The 16,083-nt window shown below is 35.8% G+C and overlaps 1 protein-coding gene across 1 annotated transcript in view; it reads left to right on the top strand.

The window, feature by feature from the left end:
- LOC112395257 (ras-associated and pleckstrin homology domains-containing protein 1-like) overlaps positions 1–16,083 on the top strand; it is a 48,741-nt gene that overhangs the window by 19,323 nt on the left and 13,335 nt on the right. The window contains exons 5-7 of the mRNA XM_024738364.1: positions 11,968–12,045; positions 12,489–12,648; positions 14,922–15,043. Coding sequence (XP_024594132.1) covers positions 11,968–12,045; positions 12,489–12,648; positions 14,922–15,043 — 360 coding nt within the window. The remainder of the gene's footprint in view (positions 1–11,967; positions 12,046–12,488; positions 12,649–14,921; positions 15,044–16,083) is intronic.

Below are 16,083 nucleotides of genomic sequence, written 5' to 3'. Positions count from 1 at the left end.
CCCCCCCCCCCCCCCCCCCCACAGCTGCCTCCTACTCATCCTCCAGGACTCTAGGCCTTTTCAGAAGTACTTTGCTGAGCCCCTCATTTGGGTTTAGACACTGCCTCTACCTCTTACTTGCTCCTATACCACTTAACATACTGTATTATAGTTGTCAGTTATCTCCCTATTAGACTCTAAACTCTGTGAGAGCAGGGAGTGCCTTTGCATCTCCAGTGCCTGGCCTGGTTCCAGGTTCAGTGCTGAATAAATAGTGAATAAATGAAAAAAGGAGGGAAATAGACGAGAGAGAGAAAATGGGCTAATACACCAGTGAAATGGATTAAAAATAGGCTACTGACTTTGTGTTGTTAGTGGTAAATGAAAGAAAATATAAGAAGGCCCTATTTAAATGAAGCTATGTGCATTTTTGTTACGAGCCACGTGTACCAAGACTGAGGCTGATTTGACAGTGTGCCCAGAACACTGTGTCTTCCCCTTTTCTCAGTCCTCCACCTGCACTCCACTCTCCTCATCCCTCTCGCATCTTTCTCCAGTAACTAGTTCTCGGCCACCAGCACCTCCCTCCTGAGCAATTCTAGAGCACTGTGTGACGGGCGCCAGTAGGGGAAGGAAGATAAGGCATTTATTGAAGGAAGGTGTTAGCTGCTTGTGGTTTCTAGATTTTCATTTTTTTCTGCTACAAATACCTGTAGCTTAGAGGGAACGTGGAGCCCTGGCCAGTGGTGAAGCAGTGCATGGCTGAGTGACTGTCCCAAACACAAAGGGGTTATGATCTTGTTCAGCTACTGCTTGTAGTCTCATTTTTTTAGATGTGTTTTTGGGGGTCACCAACCATTAATGATTATCCTCTTTTTATTTTAAGGTATTTAAACCTTTCAGTATTTTAAAATCAGTAACTTCTACTTCTGGGTCTTTAAACAAATACAGTTAGATAATATTGTTTCTTACTGATCAGATATAGATTTTTTTAGTGATTTGAAGTCTTGAGGTGATTTGAGTTTGAAGACTGAGTAAATTTTGTAAGATCTTTTTTTTTAAGTTTAAACTTGAATTTAATGTCTAGAATTATATTTACCAAAGAATAGTTTGTTTCGATGGCCTCAAGCAGAATTTTTTTTTAATTTGAAAAATAATTATCTGAATATAGATATTCTACTCATTTGGGGGACCTTTATCTGAGAAAGTAACTTTTATGAGTAAGACAAATAGGACTAGATTTTCAAGAAATTATTTTCTATATGTTCCACATAATTACATAAGAATACGTTTTTCCCATTATATATGAATAACAAAAAATGAATGAGAATAAGAGCAATGAAAGTTATAGTTGCTCTTTTTAATTGTCCTTCTCAGTTTTCTTCCTGGTCTTAGCTGATTGCTAACCTCAAATTAAATTCAATTTTCAGAAATTTCTGCTTACCTGGCGTTTTTATAGGTGAGCCAACTAATCTTTGCCTTCAGGGGATTATACCATCTAGGTAAATGAGGACCTAGAGATAATTTTCTCCGTTCTTATTATTGTTTGACCTTTTAGTGCTAATATTGATGAAAATGTCCAGTTTTTGTTTTAAATCTTAGGGTTTTTTTTTTTTTTTTTTTTAGTGTTTTTTTTGTTTTGTTTTGTTTTTTTTGTTTTTGCGGTACACGGGCCTCTCACTGTTGTGGCCTCTCCCGTTGCGGAGCACAGGCTCCGGACGCGCAGGTTCAGCGGCCATGGCTCACGGGCCCAGCCACTCCGCGGCATGTGGGATCTTCCCGGACCGGGGCACGAACCCGTGTCCCCTGCATCGGCAGGTGGACTCCCAACCACTGCGCCACCAGGGAAGCCCTTAGGGTTTTTTTTTTGTTTTTTTTGTTTTTTTCCCCCCCAGGAGTAGGTGAAAGGGGCAGGTATGCTTGTAAGGTTCATCTTGAACTAAAAGCTAAAAAAAAAATACAGGCAGTGACACACAATATAGCAAACCCAACACAACATAGTGCAGATATGAGCAAAGATTAAGTTAATATTATTTTCTGTAACAGTGTTTTAATTTTGAAGTAGTGTATCTTGTTATCTGTGACAACGAACTTTATGAGAGTAGGTGCTGTTCTAGTATTTCTCTCCAAAACATTTGTTTCTCAAGAATAACTTGATATATACTTAGATTTATAAAATATAATATTATAGAATACTTTCTATAACTCCACTTAGCTGTGCCATGCATTGTTTTAAATGGTGGTTAGTAACTACATAACATTAAAAAATAAATACTAACTTAGAATTACTTAGGAATAAGCAAGTCTGAATTACACATATATCAAAACAGCAGCAATTTATGCTATATGAGTTTAATAAATACAGTTGCAAAAGCATAACTTACAGTGTGTTACTAAAAAGGTTTTAAGGGGGAAGAGGACAGTTAGGGACTATGTGTTCACAAATCATTTTTATGAAAATATACTAATTGAATTAATTTAACCAATTTAAGGGAAAACACTTCATAATTTGTTTATATCACTCATTTGCTATACAAGTCCTTTACTTGGGCAACACAGTACTGTTAATACTGATATAATGAGTGAATTAATAAAATTTTACTGAAAACACGTGATACCATTAGGCAAAATATTTATGGACATTTTTCCTCTTGGTGTGGCTGTCATTGATTTGGTCAGAAATACTTGCAAAAGTTTTAAAACTGAGGAAGGAATAGGGATAGTCATTCGTCTTTGACACCTGTGTATTTGTGCTGTGCGCACAGCACTCAAGCACAGCCCTAAAGGACAAATTGCTCTGTGATCTTTGCAGGGTGTGATCCATTTTCCCAGAGCTGAGGGGTCAGCAGGAGTGGGCTAGGGCATGCCTGCTGGCAAAGGTGGTATCTTTCCCTCCCCCTGCTTTTCTTTTTCTTTTTTTAAATTTGGTCATATTTCATTGAGTTTAGGTAAAATATGAAATTAATGGTAGAGAATCATTCTTGCTTTGTCAACGTTATATTTTAAACACATAAAACCTCCACTGACTTCTATTGCCTTTTTTTTTTGTTTGTTTTTCTCTCTCTTTTTCTGCACAAGCACTCCTATCTGGACAGGGAAACCTCCCTTCTTCTGAGAAACATTGCAGGAAAACCTTCTCATTTGCTGACCAAGGTGATACTTCTTCTTCCACCTGCATGTAAATATTTATTGCCTTATAGGTAGAATGTAATTTCTGTTTTTGACTGTGCTCTCAGATTTCTCAGGTTGTGCTTTCTTATTTTTGCACCTTTGTTCTTAATACAGGTATTTTTTTCTCTTACTGAAGGTAATTATTTACTGATCTTAATAACTATCAGAAAATACTGAGAGTAGAAAATATTTTCAGTAATTTTTCACTAGTTTTTAACTTCCGTAAATACCTGACAGCCTGCCCAAGTGTGTTGGCACTTTTTCTAGTTTAACATTGTATTTAATTTTGAAGTCTGAAAATCATTGTTTAATTTTAACTTACTTCTAATGGTCATCCGTGCTGTGAGGTACTTTAGCAAACTTTGTTTTTTAATTTTTGTTTATATTATCAATGCCTCATTTAATTAAACATTTATATATATAAACAGAATCTTACTTTACATTAGTTTAATCAAATTGGAAGAGAAGGCTGCAATTTAAATTTCTCAGTTCTCTGCCCTCAGAATGGTTTGAATCAGTCCAGCTGGATTTTCATTGGGCTTGCATTTTACAACAATTTAAAATCACTTAGCCACTGTCATCATTAACTCAGGAAGAACAGAATAGGGAAGCTGAATAGCTTTCTACCTCCTCACAAGTCATGTTTTTATTTTGTTATTTTATTTAAATAATGTTAAATTCAAGCATGTCAGACTTGGTTATAGATAGTTTCTGAAGAATATACAAAGTAATTATGGTTTATGTCTCTTAAGTTTTTATTATCGTATCAGAGGGTTTCTTTCTTTTTTTTTTTTTTGCGGTACGCGGGCCTCTCACTGTTGTGGCCTCTCCCGTTGCTGGGCACAGGCTCCAGATGCGCAGGCTCAGCGGCCACAGCTCACGGGCCCAGCCGCTCCGTGGCATGTGGGATCTTCCCGGACTTTAAAAAATTATTTCTTCTTAATTTTATAAACTTGTGAAAGAAGATGGTAAAGCTAAAATTAAAATCTCCATGAGTAACAGCTCAAAGAGAAGACTCAAGAATCAGCAATAAAACCCTTTCTTTTGCTTGAGTTTCTCTCCTTAAAGGAGATCTAGGAATAGGGTAGAAGCAGCTTAAAGATGAGGGAAATTTAGAAATCTTAAGCATATGGTAGCCATGTACGTTATAACCAGAGCAAAATTCTTCCCTTTTTCTTAGCTCTTCCTTCTCTGTTCACTCTCTCTCTGGAATCCACTCTCATAGCTTCAACTAGGATCTCTGTTAATAGATCAGGTCTCTCTTCCTGAGAGGTCGCTGTCAGACATTTCCTGGAAGATGACCAGCACCTCCAGTTCTGCAGGTCTTCAGCTTCCTTAACCACACTCTCCCTGGGGCCTCACAATTTATGTCTCTTTTCTTCTTTTGACGCCTCTGTTTCTGTACACAATGCTGCCACTCTCCCACTTACCCAGGTTTGAGCCATCTGGTGCCTTTCTTCTTGTCACTTACTATCTGAGAGCTCTAATAAGCTTGTCATAATCTGTAGGATTGGTTGAGTTCACCCATCCATTTCATTCCCATTGCCACCACCCTAAAGCAGCCTCGTATTTTTTATTAGAGCCACGACTCTTGTCTCTATTTTTGCCTGTCCCTCCTCCAGTACATTTTGTATACTGCTCTCAGATGAAGTGTAACATATTACTATTTCCATTGCCTATTTATTCAACAAATATTTGTTTAATCATGTACTGCGTTAGGTGCTGGGGTATACAATAATTTTGTATGAAGTGGACATCGTCCCTGCCCTCAGCAGCTCACAGTCTATTTAGGAATATAGATTAAAAAAATGTTTACAAGCAAGCATGTAAACAAACTCTAAATCATGTTAAGTGCTATGAAGGAAACAAGGTAAGTAATAGAGAATACTGGGGGGAGGATTAGGGCTACATTTCCTTTAGATGGTAACATCAGCAAAGGCCCTTATAAGGGGTGACATTTAATGTAAAGCTTGAAGGATGAAAAGAAGCCAGCTTGAGGGTGAAGGGAAATGTTCCAAGTAGAGAGGTCCAGGGAGAAAAAAGCTTGGCATGTTTGAGAAGCTGAAGAAATATTATGTTGCTGGAGCCACAGTAGTTGAGTAGTTGAATGAAGATATGAGTATCTTGATTTAGGTTTGGAGAGGTAGACAGGAATCAGATCATTCAAGGCACTACAGTGAGAATCTATTGAAGAGAATAACTTCATTCAACAAATATTTACTGAATACCTATTATATGCCAGACACTGTTTACAACCCTTGAGATATGGCAGTGAACAGAACAGAGTTCCTATAACAGGGAGAGTAGGTGTTTGCAAGTTTGGAAAAAGTGCAGGCAGTATTCTCATCTCCCTTTGCCCAAGAGATGTTGATACTCACTGCAGCGTCAGAGCCATCGCTACTCAGATCCAAGTGCTGGCATTACTGGTGTATGTGGCCAACATCTGACTCCAGCTACCTCTATATACTGCCCTGCTTTTATACAACAAGACATTTGATCAGGAAGGTGACTCAGTAGCATAGAACCTAAACGTTTAGGGTGGAGTGGGGGATGGAGTCAAGGGCGAGGTGCCAGAAATTCCTAGATAACCAGAGCCACAGGGACCTCTCGATGTCAGTGCCCTCTACCAGAGCACATGGCAGTTTTGAAGCTAAGTTGAGTTTATACCTCTTTCATACCACCTGTGTGGCAGTCTGGTTCCCCTTACCCAAAAGCATGGTGTCCCAGTTACTGACTCACCTCTGACCTGCACTTTTCCAAACTAGGACTTTGTAACACTGGGTAGTTAGAACACAGTAAAATGAACACAGTAACACTGCTTAGGCCAAGAATGCAAAAAGAATGCTTTGTTTGTTTGTTTCCATCCCCAATCCAGTTGTCATTATATCACTGTTAATGAAATAACTACCCCATTATACAGTTCTGAGCCAGGAGCCTCTGCAAAAACAATGCCAACCTATTTCTTCTAGGAGCAGCATTAGTGCCAGCACAGGACTATTTTGCCATAAATGGGAGCAATGGGCAAAAGACACATTGCTGATCTGATGCCCTTAAGTCTCTGGGTACCATTTGAAAGGCTTTCCCTGACCTCCTGAAATAATAATGCATTTTTTTCACTCTTTACTCCTTTGACCTGCTTTATTTTATTTTTTTTCATAGAACTGACCACTAACTGACTTATCTCATACCTGTTTCTTTCTTGTCTCTCGTTAAATGTAAGCTCCATGAGAGCAGGAGCTCTGTATACCCTGCATTCAAGCCCAAGCCTGCGCAGTCTCGACAAACATCTGTCATGTAAAAGAATGGTCCTCTAGTGACCATTGAGGTTTCAAGGACTGCTGTACTGTTAACCACCCTTTTTTTTTGCTTCAGAGGAGTTGTAAAAATGCTTTTATATTACTGAAAGTCTTTTATTTTTGATAAGCGGTTTTTATTTACTGTTATCCCCAAAGTATATGTATGGTATAATCCTTAAGGACAAAAGGGACTGTGACGTGGTAGAAAGAGCAAGTAGTTATTCACTTGGTAACTGCCGGTATGATCTTTGAAAGATAAGTCTTTCTGGGCCTTAATTAGTTCAGTGGACATAATAATAATAATGTTAGCCCCTGCATTATTGAGAATTAGATGAGATACATGCCTTGTAGTGTGTGGCAAGTAGGTGTTCAGTTAATATGAGTTCTCTTCTTAGTGAGAGAATCTGTTTCGTGATTTCTTCAGGGGGAAGCAGACTAGTTGTTACTATTATTATTTTGGCTCTAAGCAGTTTTATAGAATAGAACATTTTGTGGGCATTAAAGTGTTAATCACTCCAAGTTTTCTTTGAATCATTTTAATTTACACAACTTTATTGTAATCTGTGAAACAAACTGGACCTCAAAGAAATTGCTAACTACTCTTCAGCTCCTTAATTTCAATCCCATTGGTTCCGAACCCACAAAGCCTTAATAATTTCTTAGTTGAAGGAATTCACTAGCCAGTTCTTTGCAACTGTAACTCTTTCTGTAAGTATTCTAATTTTTACGCTGAAGAGAATGCTGTAACATGAAGAGAATGCTGTAACACTTTGTAACCACAGCATTGGCTTTCATTTAATCATAAGATCTTAACGGAGTTTTTGTCCTTTATGTAAATTTGAGGAGGCTTGGCATTTGATGGTTATTGATAGCCACACAGGAGTTTTTCAGGTGGAAAAATAGGTTGTCTCTTGCCCTTTTAAGGGAAGGGATAGGAGAGAAAGTTAAGTTGTTATATGTGTGAGGTATCTTTTACTTATGTTAAGGATGGTTGTGAGACAAACAGTGTGAACAAAGGGATAGCCCAAAGATAAGGGGCAGAAAACTTAAGACCTACCTGAGTTTGTCAACTTTAACAAACAGAAGAGAAGATGGGATGAATAAAGCTTTGTTCTTTGTATTCAACTTGGCCTGCAGACATTGAACAGAGATTTACCTTGCCTAAATAAGTAAACTATTAGATGTCTTCTCAGTATATAATCTAAACACATCAGCAGAGATTTAATGACCTTTCCTGTATTGCACAGCACTCAGCTTAAAACAGTTTCTTCCTTTCTATGGTTGTTATGGTTAAAAGATACGATTCTAGCTTAAATATAGTAAATACAAGCCAACTTTCTGAGGAAGAGCTTATTACCCATGGGAAGTATAAAATACTATGAATCTTGCAATTTGATACAAGTATTTTTATTTCCAGTTTTGCTCCAGTGACATTCAAACTCTAATAGTTAGAGGCATTTTGATCAACTGTTTCTTCTAAAAGCTTCTAGCAGGGATTGATTATCCTTGCTAATAAACTGGAGAAGAATAAACTAAAATTTGCCTAGGTTGAAATTAAGCACACAGTTCTTAAATTCAAGTTTGACCAATTTATGTATTTATTAAGAGTAGTATTTTGAGCAAATGGAAGAATAGCTGAGTTTGGATGTTAAAATAGGCCCACCTGGCTGCTCTACATAAAAATGGTTTCTTATTGATGGCTAGGAAATCTGATTGGTTTAATGTATGTTAACTGGTTGTTTCTCTTGTTTCTTTAATCCTTTCTTCCTATGTGTCAACTTTTTAGCCTGTGGAGCAGAAACTGATCTGGGAGTTTAATCTTACAATTGAATGACTTTTTATGTCACTGCTTCAAAAGATAGCAATGGTTGTATTCTGTTGTATTTGGTAAATAATATAATAATAAAATGGGAGTATGAAAATACTGTTTCGGTGTTTATAACCAATATCAGAATGCTATATTTAAATTTTTATATTCCACTTTTGAATAGACTATTTTTTAAGAGCAGTGTTAGGTTCACAATAAAATTGAGAAGGAGGTACAGAGTTTTCCAATATACCGCTTGCCCTCACACGTACATAGCTTCCCCATTATCAACATCCCCCACCAGAGTGGTACGTTTGTTATAATTGATGAACAAGTGTTGACCATTATTATCACCCAGAGTCCATAGTTTACATTAGGGTTCACTCTTGGTGTTGTACATTCTATGGCTTTGGACAAATGTGTAATGATGTGTAGCTATCATTATAGTATCATACAGAGTAGTTTCACTCCCACAAAAATCCTCTGTACTCCACCTATTCATCCCTCCCTGTCCCTAACCTCTGACAGCCATTAATCTTTTTACTGTCTCCATAGTTCTACTTTTTCGGAATGTCATATAGTTGGAATCATACAATATGTAGCCTTTTCAGGTTGGCTTCTTTCACTTAGTCATATGCATTTAAGGTTCCTCCATGTCTTTTCATGGCTTGATAGCTCATCTTTTTTTTAGCACTGAATAATATTCCGTGGTCTGGATGTAGTACAGTTTATCCATTTGTCTACTGAAGGATATCTTGGTTGCTTCCAAGTTTTGGCATTTATAAAGAAAGCTGCTATAAGCATCTGTGCGCAGGTTTTGGGGTGGAGGTAAGTTTTCATCTCATTTCGGTAGATATTAAGGAGCTTGATTACTGGAATATTGTAAGAGCATGTTTAGTTTTGTAAGAGACCACCAAACTATCTCCTAAAGTGGCTGTACCCTTTTGCATTCCCACCAGCAATGACTGAGAGTTCCTGTTGCTCCACAACCTCACCAGCATTTGATGTTTTCAGTGTTTTGGATTTTGGCCATTCTAATATGTGTGTAGTGGTATATCGTTGTTTAAATTAAAACAACGATAGCAGTTCTCTAATGACATATGACATGAGCATCTTTTCACAGGCTATTTGCCATCTGTGTAAGCTTTGGTGAGTTCTGTTCAGGTTTTTGGCCCAGTTTTTAAATTGGGTTGTTCATTTTCTTGTTGAGCTTTAAAATTCTTTGTATATTTTGGATAATAGTCCTTTATCAGAGGTGTCTGATAAATATTTTACAAATATTTTCCCCTAGTCTATGGCTTGTATCCTCATTCTCTTGAATATTCTCTTTTTCTTAAAAATGTTTTTTGGCTTTGAGGAAATCTTCTAAACATTTTTTAACTTATGCAGATTAATCGTAATATCATAAAAGAATTTGGCCTTTTAGAAGCTCATGTTTATGTTCCAGATACACAAAGCATTGATACTATCAGTTTTTCCTCTTCAGACTTTGAGATTTAAATTTGCTTTTCAGAAATATGAAGTGAAATTCGAAATTTTGCCTTGGTAAATTTTTCTTCTTTATAGCAGCCATTTATACCAATATAAGGATGTGGCAAATGAGCCATGAAGAACATACAATCATTATCCCATTGAGATAACACTCATAAAACTTCTGCTTCCCTCTTTATCTTCCAAAATATGATGAAATAACTGATTTAATAAAAACCGCTGGAAAATGCTAGTACTTAGAATTCCTGTATAGAATAGTGCTCCACTCATCAGAAACACATAGGGTTTGGTAATTTAATAATGATTTTGTTTCTCTAAGACACAGAATTCTAGAGGCTGAGAGTTTGTTTGTTTTTTGTTTTTTTTTTGCAGTACGCGGGCCTCTCACTGTTGTGGCCTCTCCTGTTGCGGAGCACAGGCTCCGGACACACAGGCTCAGTGGCCATGGCTCACGGGCCCAGCCGCTCCGCGGCATGTGGGATCTTCCCGGACCGGGGCACGAACCCGTGTCCCCTGCATGGGCAGGCAGACTCTCAACCACTGCGCCACCAGGGAAGCCTGCGCGTTTTAATGAGAGTTTTAATGACAATAGTCTAGTTTTCTCATTTTATAGCCTGCTTTAAAAAGAAAAAAAAAAATGTATCTTATGTTAAAATATACAGTCAACATATTTTATAATTCTGTAATTTGTTTATTTGCATACAGGCGGAGGTAGGATGATTTAATCTTTTAATCAGAGGAGTATATCTAAGAATCAAGTCTTATCTTACTCCTCTCCATTGTTAAAATGCAATTCTTTGTTCTGTGTCTAATTGGGTTTACAGATAGTATTTCCAGACCTTAGTTATTATGTTAATTCACTGACTGCTTTCATTGAAATGGATCAGATTTCTGGCAAACAAACCCACTGTCCTTCCTAACCACTGTTTTCTTCTCTGTTCCCCAGAGTAGTAAATACTAAGCTTGAAATGAGGGGAGTCAGCCTAGAGTGTGAAATGGAAAGAGAAGCAGTTAAAAAATAAGAAAGCCAACAGAATTTAGGAGAACAGGGAATAATCTATTAAATGAATTGAGTTTTTGTTTTTTTGCCCTAGAAACTTTAGCTTTTTAACGAAGAATAACACATGGATTGTGGTTTTTAATCACAATCCAGAGCAGATCGTTTGGCTGATGTAAATAGGTTTCTCTCTCTTTTTTTTTTTAAAGTCATATTAAGTAAAGAAATATATAATATGGCATTTTATGTTTTTCTTAGGTATTTTAGATATTTGCTAGAGCAACCAAAAGCTTAGAATTAAAAAGGAATCCTTTATTATAAGCAAAGGTTTACTTACATGAGTCTTTTTCAATTGGAGATTAATGCTACAGTGTACTATGGCCTATTGCTGGAAAGTACAAGTAAGTACCAGTATTACAGTACTATATGTTTTTCTAGGAGAAAATAGGCAAATGTTTTAAGTATAGTTTTATTTTATTACTACTTGTAATCTAAATTTTATAAAGTAGAAATTACTGTAAGTTAAATATTTGGAAAATTATATTTAGTATTTTAAGAACTTTTATCCATGAATTAATAAAAACAAAATTGCATTTAAAGATGCGAGACATTGATTATATTGTGTGATGGCTCCAAAGCAGAGTAAAACCTAAGAATTTAATGCAGCCTCCTCTATTTGTATTTGTATATTAATATGAACATACCTACATTTTTTATTAAGTATTTTTGTATGGCTGCAAAGAGATAAATTGATACTGGTTTTTTGCTATTTTTATGATGATGATACGTTTTCAGTATAACAGGACAGAACATTACTATGCAAAAAATTGCCTGTACTTTGGAGGGGGTATAAACTCAGAGTCACTGGCAGACCCACAGATACCCTCATGTTTTCCCTATCCTGAAACCTGAAATTTATCTGCTTCAGATTGACAGTTGAGAATTAAACTGTTGGATTAAATTAAAATTAAATTACTACATCACTAGAATATAAAAATCTAGTCTTATAAGAGATCTTCAAGTCTGCATCTTAAAAAATGTTCCTTTATAATATGTCTGCTCTCACTTTGTGAACACGGTTATTTTTAAATTGCGTTCTATATAAGTGTGTGAAGTTATATTCTTACTGAAATTCAATTTTAGCAGCATCCTTAAGGATAAAAAGACTTCTCAAATAATTCTCATTATTTTAGCATTAGTTTATCTGAAGTGCTTTGTGTTCACAGGAAGAACAGGCAGCAAAATTGAAAGCTGAGAAGATCAGAGTTGCCCTAGAGAAAATTAAAGAGGCACAAGTGAAAAAGGTGATATTTGGGCTTTTTCTTGGTTTGGGATTTTTATCTGTTTTACGGATTTATGAAGAATTGCCTTGCTTATGTAACGTAGCTCTAAGATACAGCAAGCTATAGAGGGGTATTTCTTTCTAATACATTTTTCACATGTATTTTTTTTGTGGATAAAATGCATTATAAAAGAAGTACCTTTCTGGTTTTAAATTCTAAAAGGGTGAAACAAAATAGTCTTATTATAATCTTACCTGTTATTTTAATTTTTAAAAATACATTAAATTTATTTAGTTAGGTTATCTAATACCTAATTTTAGAGTATTTTTCTTGCATAATGAAGTCATTATTTGTGTTTTATATTTTCGCTAAGGACATTACTCAGAACATTACTCAGTATTGGAAGAAATTTCTAGAATGCCTGTTTTTTGGTTTGTATTTAATTTCCTTTTTTCCTATTATAGCTGGTGATTAGAGTCCACATGTCTGACGATAGTTCTAAAACAATGATGGTGGATGAGAGGCAGACAGTGAGACAAGTGCTGGACAACCTGATGGACAAATCTCACTGCGGTTATAGTTTAGACTGGTCTCTGGTGGAAACCATCTCTGAGTTACAAATGGGTTAGTAGTATCATTGCTATAATTACTTTTTAATTTCTATGTAATTTCAACAGTTTTCATGTTGATAAAAGCAACTTGAGACATCTTTATACTGTATTTTTTTTCTATAATATAACCCTGGCCTTTTTACATTGTTTTTTTCCCTCCAAGTGTTTTGACATTTCTTTGTATGCAGTATCATTTCCAGTTCACTTTAGATTTTTTTTTGGCCAGAACAAAGTTGTTCTCTTTTTTTAAGGTAACAAAATATTCTTTTCCCTTCAAATAAGAACCGAATATACTGAACACATTTACTAAGGACCGTTACATTTATTCACATTTGTACTGAAGTCTTTATACCACCATTTGACTTTCAGGGGAAACATAAAGCACATCTTATTTTTAGCTAGATGTACTAAGTCTTAGTTTCCTATGTTTTGTAGTTTGGTATGGTGTTTTCTAACTTTAAAAATCCCTCATTTTTTATATCATCTTTGACTGTTTTAAAAAGTGTTCTTTTTGTAATATTGTATGATTACAGAAACCTCGCAATAATTATTAGGCTTTATTCAATCAGTAATCAATTTCAACTTGCTATTTTGTTTAAAAAATGTATTTGCATTGCTCTTACTACCTATGATATCTTTAAATATTTCACAGCAGTTTCCAGAGAAATAAAAATTTAATTATTAACACTTTTCTCTCAGAACACACATACACAACCCCCAAAACCAAACCATAAGTTAGAAGTTTATTAATATGTATAAACATGTATTCTAATAATACTTCCCTATAACTATTCTTAGAGAATTAGAAAGGTTTGAGTTCATAGATATAGTGTCACCATACACAGAAAATGTTTGGATGATAGTTTTTAGAATATTTCCAATGGCCATAGTTAAAGATCCATAACTATCATTTAATCATATTTGGCACAGTGATTCAAATACAATATGTAGTCATTCAGTACTTGGTGAATGAATAAAAGAAAAGAAAACAAGGGACTACTAAGAGCCCAAAATAAGATGGTGGAAACAAACTATGACAAATGTAAATCATTCAATTAAACAACAGAGATTATTAGAAAGGATGAATGAACAAAATGCAAGTGTTTGCTGTTTACAAAAGACCTTTTACCTAAAGACACAGAAAGATTCAAAGTAAAAGGAATGTGGAAAGACACTAACCAAAAGAAAGATAATATTAACTATGTTATTATCAGGCAAAATAAACTTTAAGCAAAATGCATTACTAGAGATAAAGAGAACCATACATCTTCATCAGGCAGATATAATCATTCTAAATTTTATCTAATAATAGCATTAAAATTTATAAAGCAAAAGTTGACAGAACTACCAGGAGAGATTCACAAGTCTGCCTTCATAGTAGAAACTTTTCATCTAAGAATCTTTTCAGTGATCAATATAATCAAGCAGACAAAAATGAATATAGATATATTTAGAACACTAATAACAGGAAAATATACATTCTTTACAGGCAGAAATGGAGTATTTCTAAAAATTGATTCTGGTATGAGGTTATAAGCAGCTCTCAAGAAATTTCAAAAAATCATTATCTCTAGAATATGTTCTTTGAACATATGTTCAATATATAGGACAAGTTCTTTGATTCCTAATTTGGAAATTAGAAAATACATCTCTGTTTAAATTTAAACAAAACTCATAGATCAAAGAAGAACTCATCTTGGAAATATTTTGAATGACAAGAAATGAGTGCTGTTAGAAACACTTAATACCAGAATTTATGAAACGTAACTAACATGTTGTTTTTTTTTTTTTTTTTTTGTGGTACGCGGGCCTCTCACTGTTGTGGCCTCTCCCATTGAGGAGCACAGGCTCCGGACGCGCAGGCTCAGCGGCCATGGCTCACGGGCCCAGCCGCTCTGCGGCATGTGGGATCTTCCCGGACCGGGGCACAAACCTGTGTCCCCTGCATTGGCAGGCGGACTCTCAACCACTGCGCCACCAGGGAAGCCCGCATGTTGGGTTTTTTTTTAAGGGTGGGATGGGCAAAGGCTGAAGGCTGAAGAAGACCTTGAAGTCAGAAGACCTAGATTCTAGTCCTGATCCTTCCATGTAGCAGCTGTGTGACCTTTGCTGAAGTCACTTAACACCACGAGGGCATGTTTCCTTATTTGAAAATAGAGGGAAGACTAGATAATCTCTCAGGGGTGTCAGTTAAGGGTTTTGCTGTGAATTACTTCACAAGGTTTCTTGTCTTTTATGCAGTTCTGATGAATACTAACAAAATACTGATATTTTATTTTGGGACAGAGAGAATCTTTGAAGACCATGAAAACTTGGTTGAAAATCTTCTGAATTGGACAAGAGATAGCCAAAACAAGCTTATATTTATGGAGCGTATAGAAAAATATGCACTTTTCAAAAACCCACAGGTGAGACTATAGCTTACAGAGGTCAGGATTCTTAAATGTTCATATTATATAATTCTCTGACTGCTAAGTTAATAGGGTTAAAAGATTGGTAACCACCCGGTTGGAGCATTCACTACTGCCCAGGTGGCAGGCCTCAAAGAAGTTGCCAGTTCTGCAGAGCCAGATGGGATGAACCTTTGGGGAAGCAGGATTACCTCCAGGGGGTTACCAGGTTTCTGTTCTCTCTAATTCAGAGCCGTTTTGAGCTGTTTATTTGGTGAGTTCCTTATCCCTCAAAGGAAAGTACTTGCATATTTAAGTTTCTCTACTTTTGTCATTTATCCAGTTGACACTTTGATTTATTTTAAATTATGTTTTTGAAAACCCAGTAACCTTGATTATAAATGGTTCCACATTCTAATATATGTTACCTTTATCTATTTAGTATCTTTGCTTATTCCAAAATAATATTGGAGTTAATCCTTCCTAATACCCAAATATTTTATAAAAATCATTAGGTGAGAGAAAACAGCCCCACTATAAAAAGTAGTAATGAGAAAAATAGTAGCAGTGTTAAAGTTATTGAATAGTTATCCTTCAGGCAGCTTAATCATGAAACATCTTTACTGGGTATTTTTAGTGAAGAATACACATTTGGGAATACCAGCAGATCTTTTTATGGATGATTGTGAAAAAATGTTTCATAAGGCTAATAATTAGAATTCAAATTTTAGTTGAGTCAAGCAAATGAGATCATGGTAGCCTCAGAGAATTTGGGATTTAGATTAAATTTTCTCCATCTGGATCAGTTAAACTGAGCATATTTTAAGGTAATTTGCCTTCCTTGTTGTACTTAATAATTTGTAAACCTTTAAGGTCCTGTAAGTGTAGCTTTCAGTAGATATACAAAAACATATTTGCTAGCTGTTGCATGTAATATCACCTCAGGATTTGGGGGAGAGCAGTTTACGGAATAATTCAAGATAAATAGATAAGGTAAGGAGGAGGCCAGTGTTAAGCATTTCCGTGAAGATCCCACAAACCGGTTGCTTTTCAAAGGG

The sequence above is a fragment of the Neophocaena asiaeorientalis genome, unplaced genomic scaffold (genome assembly GCF_003031525.2).
Source record: "Neophocaena asiaeorientalis asiaeorientalis breed wild unplaced genomic scaffold, Neophocaena_asiaeorientalis_V1.1 scaffold258, whole genome shotgun sequence".
Classification (NCBI taxonomy): Eukaryota; Metazoa; Chordata; class Mammalia; order Artiodactyla; family Phocoenidae; genus Neophocaena; species Neophocaena asiaeorientalis.
This window is presented reverse-complemented; position numbering and strand designations above follow the sequence as displayed.